The following is a 20721-nucleotide window of genomic DNA, read 5'->3' on the forward strand; positions in this document are numbered from 1 at the left end:
TTTTACCCTTCTCATCCTGAGTGATCAGATGCCTTCTCTTGCTTTTTCTCATTCTGCAGTCCTGAATAGAGCCACCATGGCTCTCCGGCAGGTGCAGCTGCACCGTCACATGATTTTGGAAGAGCATTGGTGCAAACCAGCATTATTCTTGCCTTTCTTTTTCATCCCTTTTCTTCTGACCCTAAAGGGGTCACACTGAGAAAAGCAGTCGGGTTTTCTAGACGAGGGCAGATTCTGGAGGCTTTCTAGGGCTCTTTCGGCCATAAAGGGATGGCTCTCTTCTGACCCCCTCAGCACCCTGGGTAGACATTTGCCATGGCCACCAGCAAGGGGATAGTTTTCCAGATGTCTCCCTCTAAAATGCACCCAGAAGAAGTTCCCCCCACTCTGTTTTGTTTCCAAAGTCAATTTATTTAATATTATGTCATAAAGCCAGTGATATAATTTTAATGAAAAATATCCTGTATCACTCAAGACTTAAAAGAACAAAAATACCCCTTAGAAACACTGCTTTGAAAAATAATCGCATTAACGTTACACACAACGGAGTCCTTTCTTAAGCTTTATTTAAGAAATCGAGTACTATATAGTTCAATATATATAAGACACATCCAGTATTGTGTTCCTGATAGCAAGTGCATAGATTTTGTCAAGATATCATTTTCACTCGATATAAACGTTTCATGGTCACATGAAGATAGTATTCCCATTGATTTTGCCCAAGCATGAGAGAAGAAAACAGAACACAGCAGAAATAGTGAACTACAACAGAGATGAAAAACAAAAACAGCGAATTAGCAGAACAGTCGATTCCTGATAAGTGAATAAGCTGATTGTTTGGTCACAATGTTTTATTCACTTATCAGGAACGATTCACAGTACATCGAGGTTCACTGTGTTTCCTAGCCTGCCAGCTAAGGGTGTCCGCCCAAGATGGCGCGTGAGTGCTGTGGGCTGGGCAGGTGGGCGGCTTCCGTCAGCAAGGTGAGCGCTGACAGGTGGCATTCCGCCAGGCGGCCCGTGCGTGGCACACTGATGCGCCTTGCTGACAGCGCAGCGGCGCTTTGCAGACTCACAACGGTAAGTGTAAACTGAAGGAGGGACCAACTGTACAGTCATAAGTGCTTCAGGGAACTAGCGTGTTTGTCCCCTTCTTTGGAGAATTGTTGTTTTTGCTATTTTTTCCAAAACAACAACAACAAAATCTGGCTTTGTCTTTCCCTTCTTTTACTCAGCACGAGTATTTTGCTTGTGCCGAATGGTGGATATAGATACGTATATTACTTAAGTATTTCAAAAATAAACACTTGCATCTTGGAGAGAATTGATCACCCTCTTTACCCCCTTCTCCCCTCCCTCACACCTTCCACCCCCCCAAAAAAAATAACAGAAGAAAGAAAAAGAAACCACACCCTTAGCCGTCTTTTCCCACTAAGCTAAGCAGTGGGCTGTCGGGGGCAAGCGGGTGAAGGCTATGAGGAGTGATTTAAAGCAGAAGTGTTGGCAGGAAGTCAGCTCATCTGTGCGGGTTTGGAGCGGGTGGGGGTCACTTCACTGTGGCGTTGGGCCTGTGGGGGAAAGAGCCTCCTCTCCTCCGACTCGCCAGGCCCCTCTGCGGTTGAGCCGACTAGAAAGCACAACCCAGGGGTCAAGAGGGGCTGCCGGAACCAGAGGGTGAAGGGCCCGAGCACCTGCAGGGACAATCTCATTGGCGGCCAGAGGAAGGCTGCGGGTGCCGGGAGGCCTGAGTCAGGCAGAGCTTGTGCGTCTGAAGAGTTGGAAGGAGAGAGAAGACGGGGGCAGACATCAGTGGAATCTTGTAAGAGCACTTGGAGAGCAGTCAGATTCCTGAGCAGAAGAGATGGGCAGAAAAGGGAGGCGGGCCTGTGGCTTCAGCTTGAGAGGGCGGACGAGGAATAGTGTTCTCTTTATGCTAACTGGGGGTTGGTGGTGACTGTGGGGGACGAGGTGCTATAAAAAAATAGACACTCATTCACAAGGGAGCATGTGGATGCACATGGCATTCTTGGCTTTCATTTGGAAACAGATGACATACTGCGAAGACGTGAGCATGAGAAACTTGACCTCTTCCCCCTCCCATCCCACAGGCCTGAGTAGAGCTTCCGTTTGAGCCCTTGAAAGTGTTTTCCCCTTCCATTAGTTTTAATAATTAAAGATGCTCCTGGATTCAGCTAGCTCTCAAAAATGAATAATTTAAATTACTTTTCTATTGATGATGGCAACACACATTTAAGTTTAACCCTTTTCACATCTATTCACCAGGTGAGTACGTTTTAAAGTTTTTCTTCTCTTGAGAGCTCACCTCTTTAAAAATGTGATTGGTTTCTCAGAGGAGTTTAATGGTAACAATAGAAGGAACCCCAGATCTGCTGCTTCTTAAGGTCACGCAGCAAAACAGCAGCTGTTTTTTGAGTGTTGAGATCTGCATCACTGTGTCCCAGAGAAGGGGGCGAGAGAAGGAGGGGTGAGGTCCAGAGCGGGAGGGGGGAGAGTGAAATGTACCAGGGTGCCCAAAAGACTTTGCAAGGTCTTGGCAAATCCATCCCTGGAGGCAGGTGTCTAGGTAGACCATAGAAAGTATGTAGAAAAGAGATGAAAATAGGCTGTGGTACTTAAATCAGAGGTGGCTGGTGTGCAATTTCTCCTTCCCCTAAATCAGATATTCACTTAGGTGGAATCGACTGTATCTTTTTTACACAACATATAGAAAAAAACAGATACGTGAAACAGTGAGGTGTGTAGATGCATCACCAACACAGAATGACTGCCAACAACACAACACGCAGAGAGAGGAACAGGTATTAGGAAATGGTTTAATATTGGAGACAGAAGCCAAAAACTGCATCACACAATAACATACGTTACAAAAATAAGTTTGACTGTTTCAACTACACGGTTATGTTCACAATGAGGACAGAAGAATCAGAAAAAACTTTGATCTAAACAGCAAAAAAGCAAACCCCTAAAGTTTTAACTAATACATTTATCCACTTAAAGTGACTGAGTACTTCTAAATCTAATTACCTTATTGTGTAACTGCACAATACAGAATAAAAAGTGAAACTTACCGCTGTATTTTTTTTAAGACAAAATTCTAATGCTAGATATAAGCAAAGGGAAAAAAGAAATCAAGCCAAAGTTTTTAATTCTCAAAAGTAAAGCAACTTTCTTTCTATCAACCAGAAATCAAACTTGAAATCAGTCATTGTCAGGGGGCCCACTAGAGTAAGCCACAAAAATTTCCTTTTTTTTTTTTTAATCTCCAGTATAAAAAGTTCCACTGGTACAAAATGCATAAGTACAATCAGTTGTAGAAATAGGAAAGCCTGCGTTTTTTTTGTTTTTTTTTTTTTTGTTTGTTTGTTTTTTTGGCTCAAATTCCATCAAACAACAAAATCCAAATGCATCAATAAAACAGAAACAATACTCAAATGGTCTTACAGTTTTCACTAGGGTGCATTAACTTTGGCTTTTATCAGACAATATTTAAAAACTATTTTATAATTCTAAACAAAATGATATTAATCTACAAACAACAATTCTCACAGCACAAAAAAACACAAATACATTTTTTTGTATGACATTATTCAAAAAGGTAATGAAACTACAGGTTTTTTTTTTAAATTTTATTTCTTCTTGTTAATTAGCACTTAAGATAATAAAAACAGAAACAGTAAAATGAGTCCAGAGTAGCGTAAGCCAAACTAGAACCCCTATGGTGAAAGAAAGATGAACTTGTGACGCCTTTGAGGACTGCCATTTGATCGCAATTCTCTAATTTAGTTTAAAAACGACTATTCTCTACACTTGATTTTTAAAAAAGCAGTTTCCCTGTGTGTGTTTTTTTTTTTCCTCTGGCACAGGCCCTTCGCACCCTGCAGCTTGTCCCTTCTGATATTAAAAGATAAAGTGAAGAAAAGGACAGCTTGTCTTTGAGGGGGGTTATCTTTTTAACAATGAAATATACCAAAAAAGAAAAAAAAAAGGTTCCCCCCCCCACAAAAGCACTGTCTTGGTTGCCTGCAGAATCAACTCCCAGCTCTAAGTGCCCACCCTGCGCCTCCGGTCAGGGCAGTGGAGCACGTCCTGCTTCAGTGAAGAAACGGGGAAAAAATGCTTAAGATGTATGTTTAATTTATTTAATAAGAGATTCTGAACGAAACAGTCTAGGGAATTCAAATGGTGCCGTCCTGTGTTCCCCCGTGTGTCTCTGTCCCACCGTCTCATGTACACGAGGGAGACGCACGTGATAACCTTTCACTGAGCCGCTTGCTGCAGGAAGAACCAAACAGCCCTCGAAGGATGCAGGAAGGCCCCAGGAGTAGTAAACATGTGTGAGGATAGTACAAATCGTTTCATTGTAAGTGCATGTGCTGTAAGCAGGACACTTTTTTTTTTTTTTGCATGATTAGAGGCTAGTCCTTTCCATCCCAGGGCTATCGCATCCACACACACATTAAACCAAACGGGGTGGTGGTGAGTGGACAAAGGAGGAAGGAAAGGGAGCCAGCAGTTTCTGAACGCCATTAGAGACAAAGAAGCTTCCAGAAAGGCAGGAGTTTGTGTCGGGGCTGTGGGGATGACTTCGGGGTTTGTCAAGACAGCAAGTCAAAGGAATATGGCACTTTGGAAAGTGGCGGCAGGGACTGGCGCTAGGTTTTTGGTCAGTGACTGTGATAAAGAACTGAGTTTCACTTGTGTGGTCAGTCCCCTTCAATGCGTTCAATTCAAAATACAGAGGCAGGGAAAGGACTTTAAGCTTCCAAGTCCAGACACCTTGCTTATTCAGAGGTATCCACGGGGGTCAGAGAATCCCCAACACAATGGCTGAGTAGAAACGTTAATCAGGAGCATTTAAGAAACAAAAGCAAAAACCCCTCCAAAGACTACCCCATCACAGAGCCATTTAGCTGGAAGGTGTATGAAAGTAACTTTGACTACCCTGCTCTCAAAAGCATACTGAATTTAAGGTCTATTTAGCTGCTCGAATGTGTCTACCATTCACCTCAGAAGGTTGATCCAGTGAACTGTTTTTAATTAAAACTGAAGAAGGAATTCCAGCAGCAAATTAAGAATTAAAAACAAAAACCAAAAACAAAAACAAAAACAACCCGAGGGTTAAAGTACATTTTTTTCCTTCAGCTTTTCCTTGTGGAGTTTTTATTTTTCTTTCAGATCTCACCCAAAGGGTGAAAAAATACTAAAGAGAAAAAACAATTCAAAAAGATATGTAGGGGGGAAAAATCCAAATTAGAAACACCCCAAAATCAAACAAAAATGATGACAGTATAAAAAGTTATCAACATTCCAGACAGCTCTGGGTAGAAAGGGTTAAAAGTTCAAAACTTTCTCACCTTAGAGGTTTCCATATATTATGAAGAAAATACATTGTGAGGTTGCCGTCACAGCATTGATGTGCAGAGTGGTTAAAAAAGTGAGACATGGGCACTTATACAATGTCTTACAAAAAACATTATAGAGAAATAACAAACAATAACAATTTCAGGCAACAAGACCACAGGATAGCAAGTTAACAAACTTTTTAACCTCTTTTTTTTTTTTGTTTTTTGTTTTTTAAATATTAGGGATTTATACAAAACACATAATAAAATACCCATGTTATCAAATTACTTCTCACAAGAAACACACTGAAGCTCTAGGAAGGAAGTACCTTTGGAATTTGGCACTATATATTTTCACTTTTTTTCTTTAAAAGAAAAAAAAATCACATTTTGCTGAACACAAACACATCTAAATAGTCCACAATAAAAAAAAAATGACATCAATGCTTTACAAGCCAACACAAAACTTATTCTGGAATAGTTTTTGTTTTTCCCCTCACGTGAAATTTTTTTAAGCAAACTTTTTTTGAAATTCTTTTTTGTTTTAAATAAACCAATTCTAAACGTGTCTTACCAACAAAGAACATTAAGACCATAAGACTCATGATGAAACCACAACTTAATTCACAGAAGCACCAACGTAACACAGTTTACAGTAACCTTTCTCCTGTACATTGAAACAGTAAAAAATATAGGTCATTTCATGTGCATTAAACCATGGATTGTCTAACTGTGAGTCAGTTCAGCAAAAGGTGACACAAATAGGTAGCATTTGCCCCAAAACAGGGTAAATATTTTTCTTATACTAATCTACAAAAAGTGGTTCTATATATATATCTTAATGAGAAAGTGAGCCACCTAAAATGGCCTTATCAAAAAACTTTACACTGCCTGAAAAATGTAAAAACTATTACAGACCTCTAGAGACTTAAAATCAGACAGTTTTTTTCTCAAACTGTTTTTGGAAGTAGTCTGTTAGAAACCAACATTCTGTGTCCCTGGACACATATTGCTATTGTTACCAGTGACCGGGAAGAATGCCAATCCCTGTATAATACTTTCAAGTCTGTTTTATGAAAAGAAAAAAAAAAAAAAAAAAAAAAAAAAAGAAGAAAGAAACATTTTTGCCACAGGTTTTTCTTCTATAATTAATTTGTCTAATAATAAATTTCAGTCTTGCATGAATGCAGCAATGTTTTTCACATTGACTTCCCAGAATTCATAGCTAGATGAGGTCACATGCAAATTTCAAAGGTCAAACTAGATCAAAGGTCAGTAGGAGAACCAAATATGATGTGAGGTCAGAAAGACATCAGAAACAATGACGGGACGATGAAACTGTTTTTTTGAGACGCCACAGGGACATGCTAGGCAAACGGTGAACTAACGGGCATGAAGATGTCTAGGGAGAAAACAGGAAGAGTAAAAAGTTACACAGAATCTATGCAGCAGCAACAAAAATCACTCTTCAGGGTGCGGGAGAAAAACTAATGCAAATCTTAGGGCATTAGGGAGTCGCGAGCCATCCACGTAATTTGCATTTCTTAGTCTTTATCCACAGCACAATGGAACCCAGGAGAATCCATCCGAGAGGGAGAGGGGATGGATTCCGGGTGTTCTGGGGTGAGGGGCTGGCAAGGGATGGGAAAGAGGGTCCAGTTTCAACAAATGTAACATACGGGGAAAGTCAGACGACCGAACCGTAAACTAGATAATGGAAGTTACGAACAAAATCATCAGACAGATACAAACAACGAGAGGATAAAGCATGAACTTTAGGCCTAGGGTTCAACGGTGAAAAAAGCCCACTCCTAGAAGGATTCCTCTAGAGACTACTTCAAAAGGATCTAGCTAGCACAGAGAACTGCTCCTTAGGTACCCAATAAGTTAACAATAGGCAATAAATAACTTCCATTATTTCTGAGGCAGTAAAAATTTTGTACAAAAATAGAAATGCTTTTTTTACAAATAAAATTTACAGGCCTGTGGCTTTCTTTTTTATTTATGTATTATTTATGTATTTATTTATTATTAAATTTATCTTTCAAGAAACATCAAGTATTTTCACTCATTTTTATTTTATTTTTAAACCCTGTAGCTTTAAGAAACAGATCTCTAAATCTTTTTTTTTTTTTACATTAATCCTTTCTAAAAACTAAAATAAAACAACAACAAAATAGACAAACCAGTAGTAATAATCTGACCAATAAGTGTCGTTTCTTTGAACCCTAAAATAAAATCCTTCTGATTAAAAGAAACCAAATGTAGTGGAAAGACATTTTGTATTGTTTTAAGTGCTTCTCCTGGCTTTTCTCTTGCGCTAGGCCACCGCCTTAACCTCTACGAACAGCTGGTGCCCCTCCTAAGGGGTGGGCGCAGACTGGAGGGGTGACTCCTCCAGGCAGTGCTGGGGGCACCAGGGGTCTCAGAATTGCACGTTTGCCTTTGCTTGCCGTTTAAATTCTCAAGATGTCATTTATTTGTGTCTGTGTGTTTTTCTTTTTAAAAAAGCAAAAAAACGAAAACAAAACAAAAAAAGGTAAAAGGAGATTCAAATTGCAAAACAAAGGAGAATACAGTGGCACAACTGGAGGAGGAGTTTACTTGATAGAAACAAGGTAGCCGGAGTGTTACTTATGGCGAACTGGGGAGGGGCTGGGAGGGGGAGATGGAGGCCTTATTGTAAAAATAACCGTCTCTGTTGGTAAAAGTTGGCAATGTGGTCCTCCTCTGCCTTTCCTGTTGAGAACAGGCTGGCTCGTGGGACTTACCCTAAGAAAGCTAAAATAAGAGCAGGGAGCCTCTGGGGTTAGGATCAGTAAGGTTTGCTGTCGTTTTTGGAGCGCTTCAGCTGGACCTTCAAGCGTTTCATGCCAATCTGAAAGCCATTCATAGCCTGGATAGCAGCTTGCGCAGACACTGGATTGTCGTAGCTAACAAAACCTGGAAAACACAAGGGGAAGGAGGGCGGGAGTCAAGATGGGGAGAGAGCAGAGGAGGGGCGGGGGTCTCCGGGTCGCTGGATAGTGTAACCGCGAGTGGTAACACGCGCCCGTCCTCTGGCCCCGGTTCAGCCCTACCCAGTCCATGGACTACAGGTTATGGTGGAGGGGCAGCACTGGAAACATCCACTGAGAAGCAGTGGAGACACAGTGAAAAAGCCGGCTGGACTGGTAGTTTGCTATCAGGAGAACAAAACCCCTCTGCAGAAAGCTAAAATCTCAGTCCCTATTGTTTGAGTGAATTGGGTCTCTCTGTTTACTGATTTCAGTCAGATCCATTTGTTTAAGGCCCCTTTGACAGAAACTCCAGTACATCAGTAAGTGGTGCTCACAGAAGCGGTGGCATAAATATTCTCGATCTCGAAGGGCCCCGGAGGCTCACATGCCCCAACTAGGTGAGGTTCAAAGGCAGGACAGTTCAGGGAAGGGCTGGGTAACAGGTGTGCTGCCAAAGACCCTGCCTCTTTCTAGTCCAAGTCTTAGTGTGTGCAGGATGGGGCCAGGCAGTGAATTAGCTCTAGAATAATTTATACTTGATTTTTACCACTTGGCACTATTATTGAGAGGAACCCAGGGACCCAGGAGAAATGCTGGGCCATTCTCCTTAACTTCCATTTTCAAAGCTCTACTGAATTCAGCAGAATGGAAATTGCTACTTTGTATGCCCAAGAGTCCTAGGGAACAAACAGTCTAAACAGCTCAGGGCTTAACAGCCTTCCTCTCACACTTCCAGGATCTTCCTCTCATTGTGTGACACTCGTGCTCTGGACACGCACCCGTGCCCTGCCAAGACCCAGGCACAGCTCTGACCACACAGTCTGTTTTAACACTGGTTGGGGGGGGGGGTCCACGCAAAGGTTTCTTTACTTAACGCTGGAGCTTGTGTGGCCCCTGCTTTGTTGTTGAAAGGAAGCTGTCACGCTGATTGGATTTTAGCTCTGACCATGTGCTGTTCAGAAGGTTCTGTATATACACTAAGTTCTTCCAGCCATGGGCGATTAAAGCCAAGGAGAAAATTCCTTCACAGGTTAGAGGAGGAAGACACGGACACAAATGTACCTTTAGCAGAGTTCTCGGCTGATAAATGTGGGCACATAGTATAAGGCAGGACCGATGCTCACAGGCCGGGTGTGTGCAAAGCGGTGGTTTAAGTTTTTGTTAAATCTAATTCCCAATAAATGTGACCTTGAAGATTCTTGTGCTGATTTTCTCCTTTTATTCTAGGTCTTTATCCAGAGGTAGCAAGACGATTAAAGAATGGAGATGGGTCAAGGGCGAGACGATGGATAGCGAAACTGGCCAGGGGCTTGGGATGGAGTGCCACCTGCGACCAGCACGCCCGGGGCCCCGGGCAGGCAGCACACCTAGGTGCGGGGTGCTGCCCCTGTTAACACAAACTGAAAACGCAGTGCCAGGTGCTGGGCACGGCTGCCTGCCGGTCCTCACAGCTATGCAGTGGGGCATTATTCTGAAAACTGGTTAAGTACTTTGTGGGCTGATAGAATCTCTTTTCGAGACAGTAAATATTTTCTCAAAATCAAACCAGGAAATACAATCCTTTTCCAGTCTCCAAACAAGCCCAGCACCTTGTTTAGGGACGAGGAGTACAAATGGCTGGCCCGAAGCCTTGTGCGGGGGCGCTCCCCGTGATGAGCTCTCCGCGGGACGCGCCCACACCCGGCAGGATGACTTACTCTCCATTTCACTCTCATGAACCATCACAGGGGCGTTTATATACTTGTAATGGGTTCAGGCTAACAGCCTTTCCACTTGGATAAAAACAGTGACTTTAAATGGCTGATACACTAATTCCCCAAACAACAGAGGCTTCAGGCCTTCCTGGGTGACAGCACAGAAATTAGAAAGACCTTATGATAATGGATTTGAGAAGCCAAGACATTCTCTTTAGTCTGGGTGCCCCATTACCGGTCAGCCGAATACCAAGTTTGAGGGTTTGCCTCTCTGAGAGCCACCTCCACCTTTGATGTTTTCTTTCCACCACATACTTCTATTTGTATTTCCTCTGGCCCATATGTGTGCTCCTTGTTTTGTGCTATTGTTGGTACCTGCCACCAATGTGAACCGTTCAACTGGAGGAGAGATTAAAGCAAATGCTGTATCTCAGACTGGGCCAGAACTTGCCGAGTGAGTAGTGTATGTACTCTGAATATTCCAGCCGCTAAACTACTTTGGGGACCAAAAGGGTTTAAGAAATAAATGGAGAAACAGACTTAGTGAGTGTGCTCCTCCTGCTGTAAGACAGTAGTGCAAGCAGTGAGTTTGCCTTACTCTCTCAGGGAGCAAAAATCGCCCCGGGGCAGAGTCCAGGCTGCTTGAGGGAGGAGGCTGTGACATCTCGGGCCACCGAGGAGCTAGGTTTGCCAACGTGCCGAGGACACCTGTGTCTCCTGTGCACTGCATCCACTCAGGCAGGCCCTGCAGATCTTGTCATCCCAGTTCTGGCTCCTGATCCCAGCATAGTGCAGCATTTCACATCTCTGTGAGCTAAATCAACCCCCCACCACGGGGCTCGTGGCATGGCAGGCCCTGAGCACATCTGTACTGTGATGGCACCAGTGAATGTGTTTTTATGTCCATCCAGATGCCCCCAATACAATGTGCTGCCCCCATCCCCAGTGTCTGAGTCACAGTGAACCTGGAAGGCTATGGATTTGTGGACAGGTGTCTGCATGCCTTTCTGTGTCAGGACAGCCTAAACTACCCCACAGTGTGTAAACTGTACTTCCACCTGGTGACATTTGGGGTTCAAATTATGGGGCCTAAAGAGCTTGCTGTTGCTCTACAATGGAAGAGCATTGGTTATAGGTAGCAAGACCCTTCAGACGTGCAGTGCACAGCATCGCCTACGGTGGGGGCACTTCATTTCCCACATCGTTCCTTTTTATCTAGCCCTTTTCTCTCTTTTTGATGAGATGACTTTGCCCAATCTGCTTACATGGATCCAGGACACGACACACATCGAAGGCCCCTAAATACACATCCCGCCTCCTAAAATACTGGCCATTGACATTTTCCTTCCCACGACTCCTCACTTGGGAATGCACTGTGCTATTCTAGCTGGGGCTCTTTTTGCATACCAAAGCACTTGCTCAGATTGGTCTGTTTGTCAATGAAGACTTTAGCAGAGATAACATTTCCAAAAGGCATGAACATCTGCAGGATGTCCTGGTCTCCAAACTCCTGTGGAAGGTGGTAAATAAAGAGGTTTGCACCCTCTGGACCTAAAGAGGGGAAAAAAAAAAATCAGAGTAAGGTATTCTTCGCTTCTCAGTTCCCCACGCCTCTTCTCAGGAACGCTTTAATGACAGATAAGCTAAGCACGTGGCTGTCTCTCGTACTGAAAGGGAATGAAAGAGATGGATACGTGTCCAGGGCGGGTAAGTCTTTTAGGACAGGAATCCTCCCTCGCATTTTCCTGACTTCTGAAGAGACACTGGCTAAGCAGGGCTTCCTTTTCACCTGTAATCTTCTGTGGGTCGTGCTTGCTTACTGCACACGAGCACATATTTTCAGCCTTCCTGGGCGCGAAGGTGGCAGTCCTGGGGTAGAGTGGGGGAGGAGACTGCAGGCGTGGGATTTTTCCTGGGAGGCCTGAGGTTTGTAGCACATACTGTCCCTTTTAGGAGAGAGTGTCCTGTGTATTCTAAGCAAATTGCAGCAATTTAGAAATAATGGATAGAGCAGTAATGCTGCCTGGATTCCTCAATCATTTACCTAATTATCCATCCAGCTTTGATTTGGCAAATCTCTTAACACACAGTCTAATAATCATCTTAGAAATGACTGGCAATGAGTCAAGACAGGGAAAAATAGGTAGCTGGAGTTTAACAGCTGTGATCAGAATTATACACTGGGCATTAGCCTTGCAAATGAACGCATGAGGTGTAGAAGCCAGTCAAAGACTAAGCCGGGCCCAGCTCTCTGCTCTTAACCATCACTTCCAGAAATACAGCCAACCAGGGCAGAATGAGGAAGATCTGAGCTACACTGCAGAGGTAAGCTCTCCTAACTTCCTTTCCATTTCATTCTCCCATCTCTCTAGCCACCTGCGCAAGACCATCTGCAGGTTTAAGGAAGCAAAAAGGAGGGGATCCAAGTGACCTGTTGGAAGGTAATTGTGTTTTGATATGTAACAGGCAAGAATGCATTTCAGGTCAAAGGGTGCTAGGGATAGCTGCCGATCCTTCCCCAGATGGTTCTGGGGAGGCCCCAGGCTGGATGCCCCTAGGATATTCTGGGCATGGTGTCTGGGAGGGAAGGGAGCTCCTAAAACTGGTGAAGTAGCCTCTGCAGCTGCTTCATGGAACCTTAACTGGCATTCTCGGGAGGAGGAACCGGGATTGGCTGCTCCACTGGGAAGCCCCAGGGACAGGCTGTGGTGCGTTTCCAAGGGGCTGGGGGAGAGTGGGTTGACAAAAAGTAAAACTGGGGTTAAAAAGAACTTTGTAAAAATAAAAAGGAGAAACCAATTTGCAAAGAAAAGTCAAACCAAGTTTCTTTCCACATACACACACAAAATCGTCAAAGAAAAATGCATTCTAATGAATGGGACTTTTCACAAGGAATTTTTCTTCAGGCAAATTTCTGAAGCCACAGAGATGAAGCGTTTCTTTTTTAACTTTCAGCATCGCTCAGTTTCCAGGGACAGATCCATGTTCCAGAGTGAGAGAGGCAGTTTGTACTTAAAGGGACACAATTACAAGGTTTAGGTAAGTCCCCAAATGTTTCCTGTTTTTTTTTTTTTCTTTAAAGAAACTCTTTAAGTCAAAACTTAATATGAACAGATAGAAAACTCAAACATTGGAAATGGATGTTCTGAGAGCTGCCGTGCCCTGGGGGCCTCTGCAATGTGCACATCAGGCAAATCCAGTCCTACCCAGACTGAATGTTCCTTCTCAATAACAGATCCAAGTGCACAAATGAGAATTAATGGTGCACAATCTGAATTGCGAAGTCATCTTACCTCCTGAAGCCTGGGGAGGAAATGCAATTTCAATGCACTATGACAGATTACTGGCTGTGCCTGGACGGCCCTGGCTTTCTTGAATGCTGTGCATTCTGAATGTATCCATGCCAGGTAGGGGGCCAAGAAAATAGGAAGAAGGTAAACCCAAGGAGGCTTTGTCTTTTTCTTCATCAGCAAGAAATACTTGGCTTTTGCAAACTGCCAACGTTGTTAACGTTAAAATGAGAAAAGGGTGACTTGATATGGAAAACCTGTTAATATTCAAGTGTAGGCAGCTACTGCCATTGATACCAAGGGTTACAAAACCGACAGCCATTCTCTGAGGGTCCTACCTGTGTAGCTTCCTTCCCTCTCCCTTCACTGAAAACCTGCTGACCAGCTGCACCATCCTCAGCTTTCTCCTACTACACGGGGTCTGAACTTGTTAGCGTTCTCTGTGTGGTACTGCTGGCCCCAGCTGGTCGGGAGCTCTGTTTCTCACCTGGCACTTGACCCAGCATAAAGCGCTGGGAGGTCCGTATCGGACGGCCAGTGCCTTGTGCAGCGTCTGGCTGGGGCTTGGAGGCTCTGCCTAAGAGAGTGTGTGTGTGTGTGTGTGTGTCTTGCCTCCTGCAAACAGACGATGCTGGGAAGGCGTGAAAGAGGTCAGAGGGCATTTAGGAATGGCAGGAAAGGGGTCAGCTTTCTTGGACTTCGGTCTCTATAGGGACACTATCACCCTTCAGAAGATTTAGATGCAGAAAATATTAAAACCGTTTTCTTTACAAAGCCAGACTGGCTCATTTTTCTGAGAATACACACACACACACACACGCACACGCACACGCACACCAGGGTACATGACTCCACGTCAAACTGACTCAACTCTTTTGATTAAGGACAGAACTATGGGGTAGAACAGCTAAAAATCTATCTAGTAGTGGGATTAATCACAGGTTTTTTTTTTCTTTTTTTTCTTTCCCAGTATGACTTGCCTTTTACATTATGTTTTAGTTAAACTAACATTCAGATGGTTTAGATTTCTTGGGCATAGGTTACCTGGGTGAGAAGAAGGTGATCAGGAGGGAGGTATGAGAAGAGGGGAGATGACTTGAAAAAAAAAAAAAAAACAACTTGAACAAACACTGCCAACCAAAACCACTGCCAACAAAAAAATCAAACACTAAAGCATAGGGGGAGGTGTAGCTCAGTGGGAGAGCACGTGCTGAGCACGCACAAGGTCTTGGGTTCAATCCCCAGGACCTCCTCTAAAAATAAATAAATAAATAAACCTAATTACCTCCCCCTCACAAAAAAAGTTAGACAAAAATAATAAAATGAATAAATTCAACTTAAAAAAAACAAAAACAACAAAAAAAAAAACCACTAAAGCATGCTACTGGTATCTCACACACCTAAATATAAATAAGCTGGAATTGGCAGTATTTATTTTGAGCTATTTTACATTAATTCCAGAGGGTTAATTATCGCACAAGGAGTGCCTAAAACTCAAGGCATAGAAATTTAGGGCAGTGAGCTGGGGTGAAGCAACTTGGAAAAATACTGCTTCAGAGCCCAGACTTTATCCTTAAGCCACTAACTAACTGTTGAGCCTGCTGGTGACTGATGTTTTCTCAGCGACACAGGTTACAGTTTGCCGTGAGGCCCGGCTGGATGGTGGAGAAGTGACCAACACTCTCTAAAATGCACGTGGGGAAACTGGACTTCACGGTCTCTTCTGAGGACATGGTTCCCTCACATGCTCCCTCCTACCACCCTTATTTGTCACCATGGGAGTCAGACCCCCGGCAAAGGGACCTCACCACAGGCTTTTCTTTGGGAAGCTGTGGTATTTGTGGCCTAGGGTCTTACGTGCCTGGGAAAATGCAGTGGTGTGAATGGTTGTGTGTGTTATAAAAAGTCTACAATAACAGTCACAGCTGAGAGCAGAGAGAAGGTTGAAATCAGGAAATTCAGACTTTCAAGTATCTCTTAGTTTTACCGCTCTGTTACTAATAAACAGAAAAACCCTTTAAAAAAGAAAAGAAAAACCCCGAGTATCTTTAAAGCTGCATCTCTTTTTACAAATCACAGCTTTACAAAGTAAAATCATTCTATTTGTTATAGAATACCGTGTTTAAAGTCAACGTATTTAGACAAAAACCAGTTTGGAGCTATGGGGGTAAGGATAAAGGAGAGGGAAAGAAACTTAAAAGATGTCTTCGGCATACCTCCCTATTCTAATTGCCTTTCCTGAATCCGAAACAAGTCAGAAGGAGGAACATCCCAGGGCAGACTGCTTTAAAAACAACTTCAGTCAAGGAGGACGAAACCGAAGGTGAGAAAGGAGGAGTCAGACGCTCCCTGTTTGGACTAACTCATTAACTGTTTTATAATTAGCATTCATCTATTCTTAGCATTAACTTCCTGTTGTTTATTTTGCCTTAATGGCAGAGAAGCAAGGCAAACCATCACTTAACTTGCTTCCCCAGAAGATCCTTGATTAAACAGAGACCGAGTCAGCCCTAACAGTGGATTTTATCGTTAACCTGGAAACCGCCGCCTACTAAGAGGGGAGCTACAATCACGGGGGGATGTGGACTCGGAGAATCTTGGGACCTGCCCGCAGGAGGCTGCATCAATTCATCCTTTCCACTAATAAGGAATTGATACGTAAGGGAGAAACCACAGATGGCCCGTGCTGCTTCGGGAGAGGGGGCTCCTGGCAATTTCTTGATGGTAGCGACTCCTAAGTCGCCGCGCATGGCACACAGCGGGGGGGAAATCCATCTTAAGCGGCAGATAAAAAATTAAATCAGAAGATAAAAGGAGTTAGGCCTGTTGGGTTTCTTGAACCAAACCAAAACACAGTCAGGAGAAGCGCAGGGGCCGCTCTGCCCCGCGCGCTCGGCTTCCGCGGCCAGGCCCGCGCGGCCGGCGGCACGCACCTTCCTTCTGGCTGCCCGCGGCGCTCTGCTGCTGCAGCAGGCTCTGGCTGTAGAGCGTGGGCAGCGCGGCCGCCGCGTACTGCTGGATCCCTGAGTAGGCCTGCGTGAGCGCGTCCATGGTGCCCGCGGTGCCGTTCGTCAAGCCCGTGGCGCCAAGTCCTCCGTTCAGAGCCGCCATACCTGAGAGCATTTGAGCAACTTTACAAAAAACCCAACAATAGAGAAGAGAAACAGCACTTTTCATTAGTGCTTTCAAAGGAAGTTAGAGTCATCTGACACAGAGACGACAGCAAGCGCATGCAGCAGGTGCGCTGGGCAAGCCGACGGGGACTCAGACGGAGCCGTGAGGTCGCGGCCACAGCAACGGCAGACACACACACACACACACACACACAGCCACCCCCAGCCCCTGAGCAACGAGGCCCCTCACTGCTTAGGCCCGTGATCAGAATTCACGGAGGCACGACAGTTAGACGACACATTCTTGATTTCATGCACCGTGCTACTGGCAAGTACTGTCCTTGTCTTTTTGGAATAAATGCCTTCTGCTTGGAAGCATGTTAAATAAAAAACAAAAACGTGGCAGAGGCCTGTGACGTCTGTACACTTAAATCCATTTACTGGGCTCTTTGAGGAGCCATGGGTTGGCTCCAGGGGGTGAGGGGGAAAGGACTGAATGAAACTTTTCTCCATAAAGCTGTCCAGTGAGGAAATGGCTGGGCGCCCCTGCCGTCAGAGGAGTGGTGGGGAGCACTGCCCCTCTGAGGGCCCCACACCTCAGGCCCTGCAGGCGAGACCCTGGGGCTGCCTTCCTGTGACCTGTAGCTTACCCCCTCTGGCTTCTCCACAGGGCTGGGCACAGCTAGTATTTAATTGCAGTGGTCACTGGTGCCCCCCGACTCCTGGTACACAGCCTTTTAAAATTTTCCAGGTTAGGAGAATTACCTTTTAAGCTTCTCTTTTTTTCCCCCCCCAGTTTTTTTCCCCCTTATTTGACACAGAAGGGGAATAAATTCATGCTCCTGCAAGACTGGATGGACTTTTCAGGACTACCATCTCTGTGTGACCTGCAGCTCCAACAAGTGACACTCCAGCCACATCATCACCATGGTTGGTTGTGTTTTGGGGACTATACCTCAGAGAAGGTCTGCTTTCTGAAGGGTACTGCCTGCTTCAGCTGATCCTGTGTGTGTGTGTGAGCTGGTCACAGCTGGCCTGACCTGCCTGGGGGGTGGGGAGAGAGCTGGGAGAGGAGGCGCCAAGTAAAGGGTGTTGATCCAGAGGGGACTACTCAGGGCCTCTCCAGCCCAGGGCTCTCCTTCTCCATGGTGTAACTCCTTTTTGAATAAAAATAAGGGTGAAAATTCTAACAAGTACAAGTGCATTGAGAATATTTAAAACCGGAACTATCCTGGAAATTCTGAGATAATGTTTGCCAACACCAAGTTACCTGGCAGAATTTGAAGAATCATCAAAGGAAGATTTCAACTTTTGAGGGCTATTCCTGTGAATTCTCTAGTGTTATTCTGTATTAAGTAATCATTATAGCAAAGCTAACACTTGTCAATTCAGCTGCTTGTATTCAATTCCATCTAAACACTTTGGATAATAGAAACAGGTTTGAAGAAGGTTAGCTGAATAAAATGCTTCCCGTTAAAGAGGAATATGAGTATGTAAAGTTAGTGGCATTTGTACGTATGCCGATGTTAGTAATGTCACAAGTGTATGTGAGGTTGTGTGTGCCTGTCTGAGTAATTACATGTGTCTTTAAATATTCCAGTAATACTGATTAAATAAAACAGTAGTTTCACAATGCATATAAAGGGTGAAAAGCCACAGGAATACGCCCATAGCATCCAGTCTTTCCTCCTTTACAGAAAACCTTTCCATCAACACTATTCACCAGACATTTGGGGCTGGTGATACTCAGATAATCATACGTTGAAGCACTACAGGCTGAGCTTTTTAGAAGAATTATGTCATTTAAACGAGGGAAAATAAGAATGTCATGGATATGCATTTAAACACAAAATCAGAAACAGGCTCTTCGGTAGATACATCTGCAAAAAGTCTTTTTTTCGGTCTTAGTTCAGGTACTCGTCTATGAAACATGCCTGGAGAGCCCTCGATAATCCAGCAGGGGGTGCTCTGCTAGGGAACTGCCCACGTCCCTTCCTTCTGAGCTTGCGGATTTCTGCTCCTGGCTTCAGTGCCGCGTGCTCTGTAGCCCCAGCGTTTCATCACGAGTAAAGGAGGGACCAGGATATCACGCTCTAACAGTTTAGCTACTTGTCTACTGACCAGAACTTTACGTCTGGGGTTGCCGAGGGGCCCCCCTGGTAGGGAAGAGTGTAAAATTTGCACTGAGTTTGGGAATTCACTGTGAATTCCATCCACCTACTTTCTTCCTGGCTCTTTTGTCCATGGAAAAGAGTTGGCTGTACTCAGAAAACCAGGAAACTCTCCTTCGGGCAGAGGTACTGGCCCCTGGGTGGAGTGGGCCAGGATGGAGCAGTGCTATGGGAGCTCTGGCCAGCACGTGTGGAGCTGCCCCTGGCCAGGTAGCCGCTCCTGGGCCACTCTGTGAGCTATCCAGTAGGACAGGTGGCGGCATCGTGTCTGTGAAGAGAGGATGGTCTGAAAGACGGTGGTCTATATTAGAAGGTTCCTCTTGGTATTTGAGAAAGCAAATATTAGCTCCAAGCCAGTGCTGGAATGTTAAATAGCTCTGCTAGTCACGTTCACCAAATTAGGAGGAATGGCTTTGCGTGACATGTAGCTTAAACATGTCCCTAGTTCATACGGTCTAGTAGGGATAATTGAAAACTAGGGGCAGTCTTAGCTTCCCATGAAGCGTCCATACTGCTAGGAACCCAATGGCAAGGAATTTAAAAAACAAAACAATTTAAGCCTGTTCTTGCCAGAAGCCAAACCTGAATAACACAGACCCGACCCAAGAACTAATCGTGGTCTCTCTGCCATGTAACAGAGCCCCTCTCTGGCCACTCACAATGACACGACAGGAAAACCCCAGCAAAGTGCGACAGGACAGGACGCACAGGGCGGACCAGACGGACGAGAGGACGACACACAGCAGTCATGAGCACGTGCTGAGGAGGACAGCCATTCCCACTGGCCTGTTACTGTGCAGACCAAGGACAGGCAGGCGATCAAATCAAATTCCTGGTTTTAGGGGAACTAGGTCCTGGGGCAAGAGAAGCAGCATGAAGGGACGTGTGCAGGCACACGTCCGCAGCCGCGGGGCAGGACAAGGGGGTTGGAGCGTCTGCAGAACAAGGTCAGAAACAGGAGTCAAGGCAGTGAGGGCTGCTGGCCGGACAGGAGCTACAGGCAGTTCTGCTGGAAGAAAACATTTCTGCTGCCACATGGGGACCCCTTCGTTTACTATTTGCTTGCTAATCCAGAGCCATCCTGTCTGGAAGGAAAACTCTTTTTCTTTTCTTCTTTTTCTGGCCTTTGGTCAGATAAGACTCCGTCCAACTTTATGTTTGATTTTCCCAGAGCATCTGAATAGAAGGACTTAATAAAACTTGAAAATCTCCTACCTCTGAATGTATGACTTACTTTCTTACCAGGACTGTAAAAGTCGGTCTTCATTTGGATGGGTTCTAGGTTCTTCTTTACCAAATAAATTGCAAGGTATTCTTTTGGGATTTTAAGATACAGAATTACTGCCTTTTTTTTTTTCTTCTTAAGAAATTGTACTGCTTGATCACCCTTTAAAAACTGTTCACTTATTGAATCATGGCTTCAAATGAGGCAACTTGCCAAGGACCCTTCAGTAAAATAAAATGGGCAGGGGCTGGGCTGCCTGGGCTTCACGGTAGGTAATTAGGTCCCAGAGTCAGAATCTCTAGGCTGTCATGGGCCTGCTGGGCTTGGCTGTTCTCAGGCACGACGGGATAGGGGGGTGGGCTTAGCTGAAGGCAAACGTGTGGTCCCCTCTGTGGACTGAGGATCAGCGCCCCCAGCGGAAGAGCCAATGTTAAGCTTGAGCCTCAATTATGACTCATCGTCTGGCTGGGTACTATGCTCCCCACAGATCTAAAATACCAGAAAGGGGGAGGCTGCATAGACACAACCTAGAGGGCTTCGGTGAGTCCGTATGCTTCAGAACCACATCATTCTGTAAGCTCACTGCTGCAGCCTGCCGTCAGGGGACGGTGACCTGTGCCTATGGGGCTGGTGCTAGATAAAGGCTCCAGACGACATTACCTCCAGGGGCAGCTCCTCTCCTCTCAGCCTTATTTCCTTCTTCTCAAGGCCTCATCTCTCCTCCTGTGTAATTGCCATAAATCTTTGGGTTTTAGAGCTGGAGGGGACCTCTAAGATCATCTGATCTAGAACTTTCAGTTTTCAAATGGGACTCTGAAGTCCAGAATGGGGGCAGTGGTTTGCCTCATTCCTGCAAGTGACTGGTA

At 44.8% G+C, this 20721-nt stretch overlaps 1 protein-coding gene across 13 annotated transcripts in view; it reads right to left on the reverse strand.

The window, feature by feature from the left end:
• Positions 1–549: 549 nt before the first annotated feature.
• CELF2 (CUGBP Elav-like family member 2) overlaps positions 550–20721 on the reverse strand; it is a 722443-nt gene continuing 702271 nt past the window's right edge. For 8 of the 13 annotated variants that reach the window (XM_031444742.2, XM_031444738.2, XM_031444741.2 and 5 more), the window contains 3 exons: positions 16280–16477; positions 11464–11607; positions 550–8306 (listed from right to left, as the gene is read on the reverse strand). In XM_031444742.2, the coding sequence (XP_031300602.1) occupies positions 8179–8306; positions 11464–11607; positions 16280–16477 (470 nt within the window). In that variant the 3' untranslated portion in view covers positions 550–8178. The remainder of the gene's footprint in view (positions 8307–11463; positions 11608–16279; positions 16478–20721) is intronic. The other 5 variants (XM_064479332.1, XM_031444740.2, XM_064479333.1 and 2 more) reach the window with 3 other exon arrangements.

The sequence above is a fragment of the Camelus dromedarius genome, chromosome 26 (genome assembly GCF_036321535.1).
Source record: "Camelus dromedarius isolate mCamDro1 chromosome 26, mCamDro1.pat, whole genome shotgun sequence".
In the NCBI taxonomy this organism is placed as follows: Eukaryota; Metazoa; Chordata; class Mammalia; order Artiodactyla; family Camelidae; genus Camelus; species Camelus dromedarius.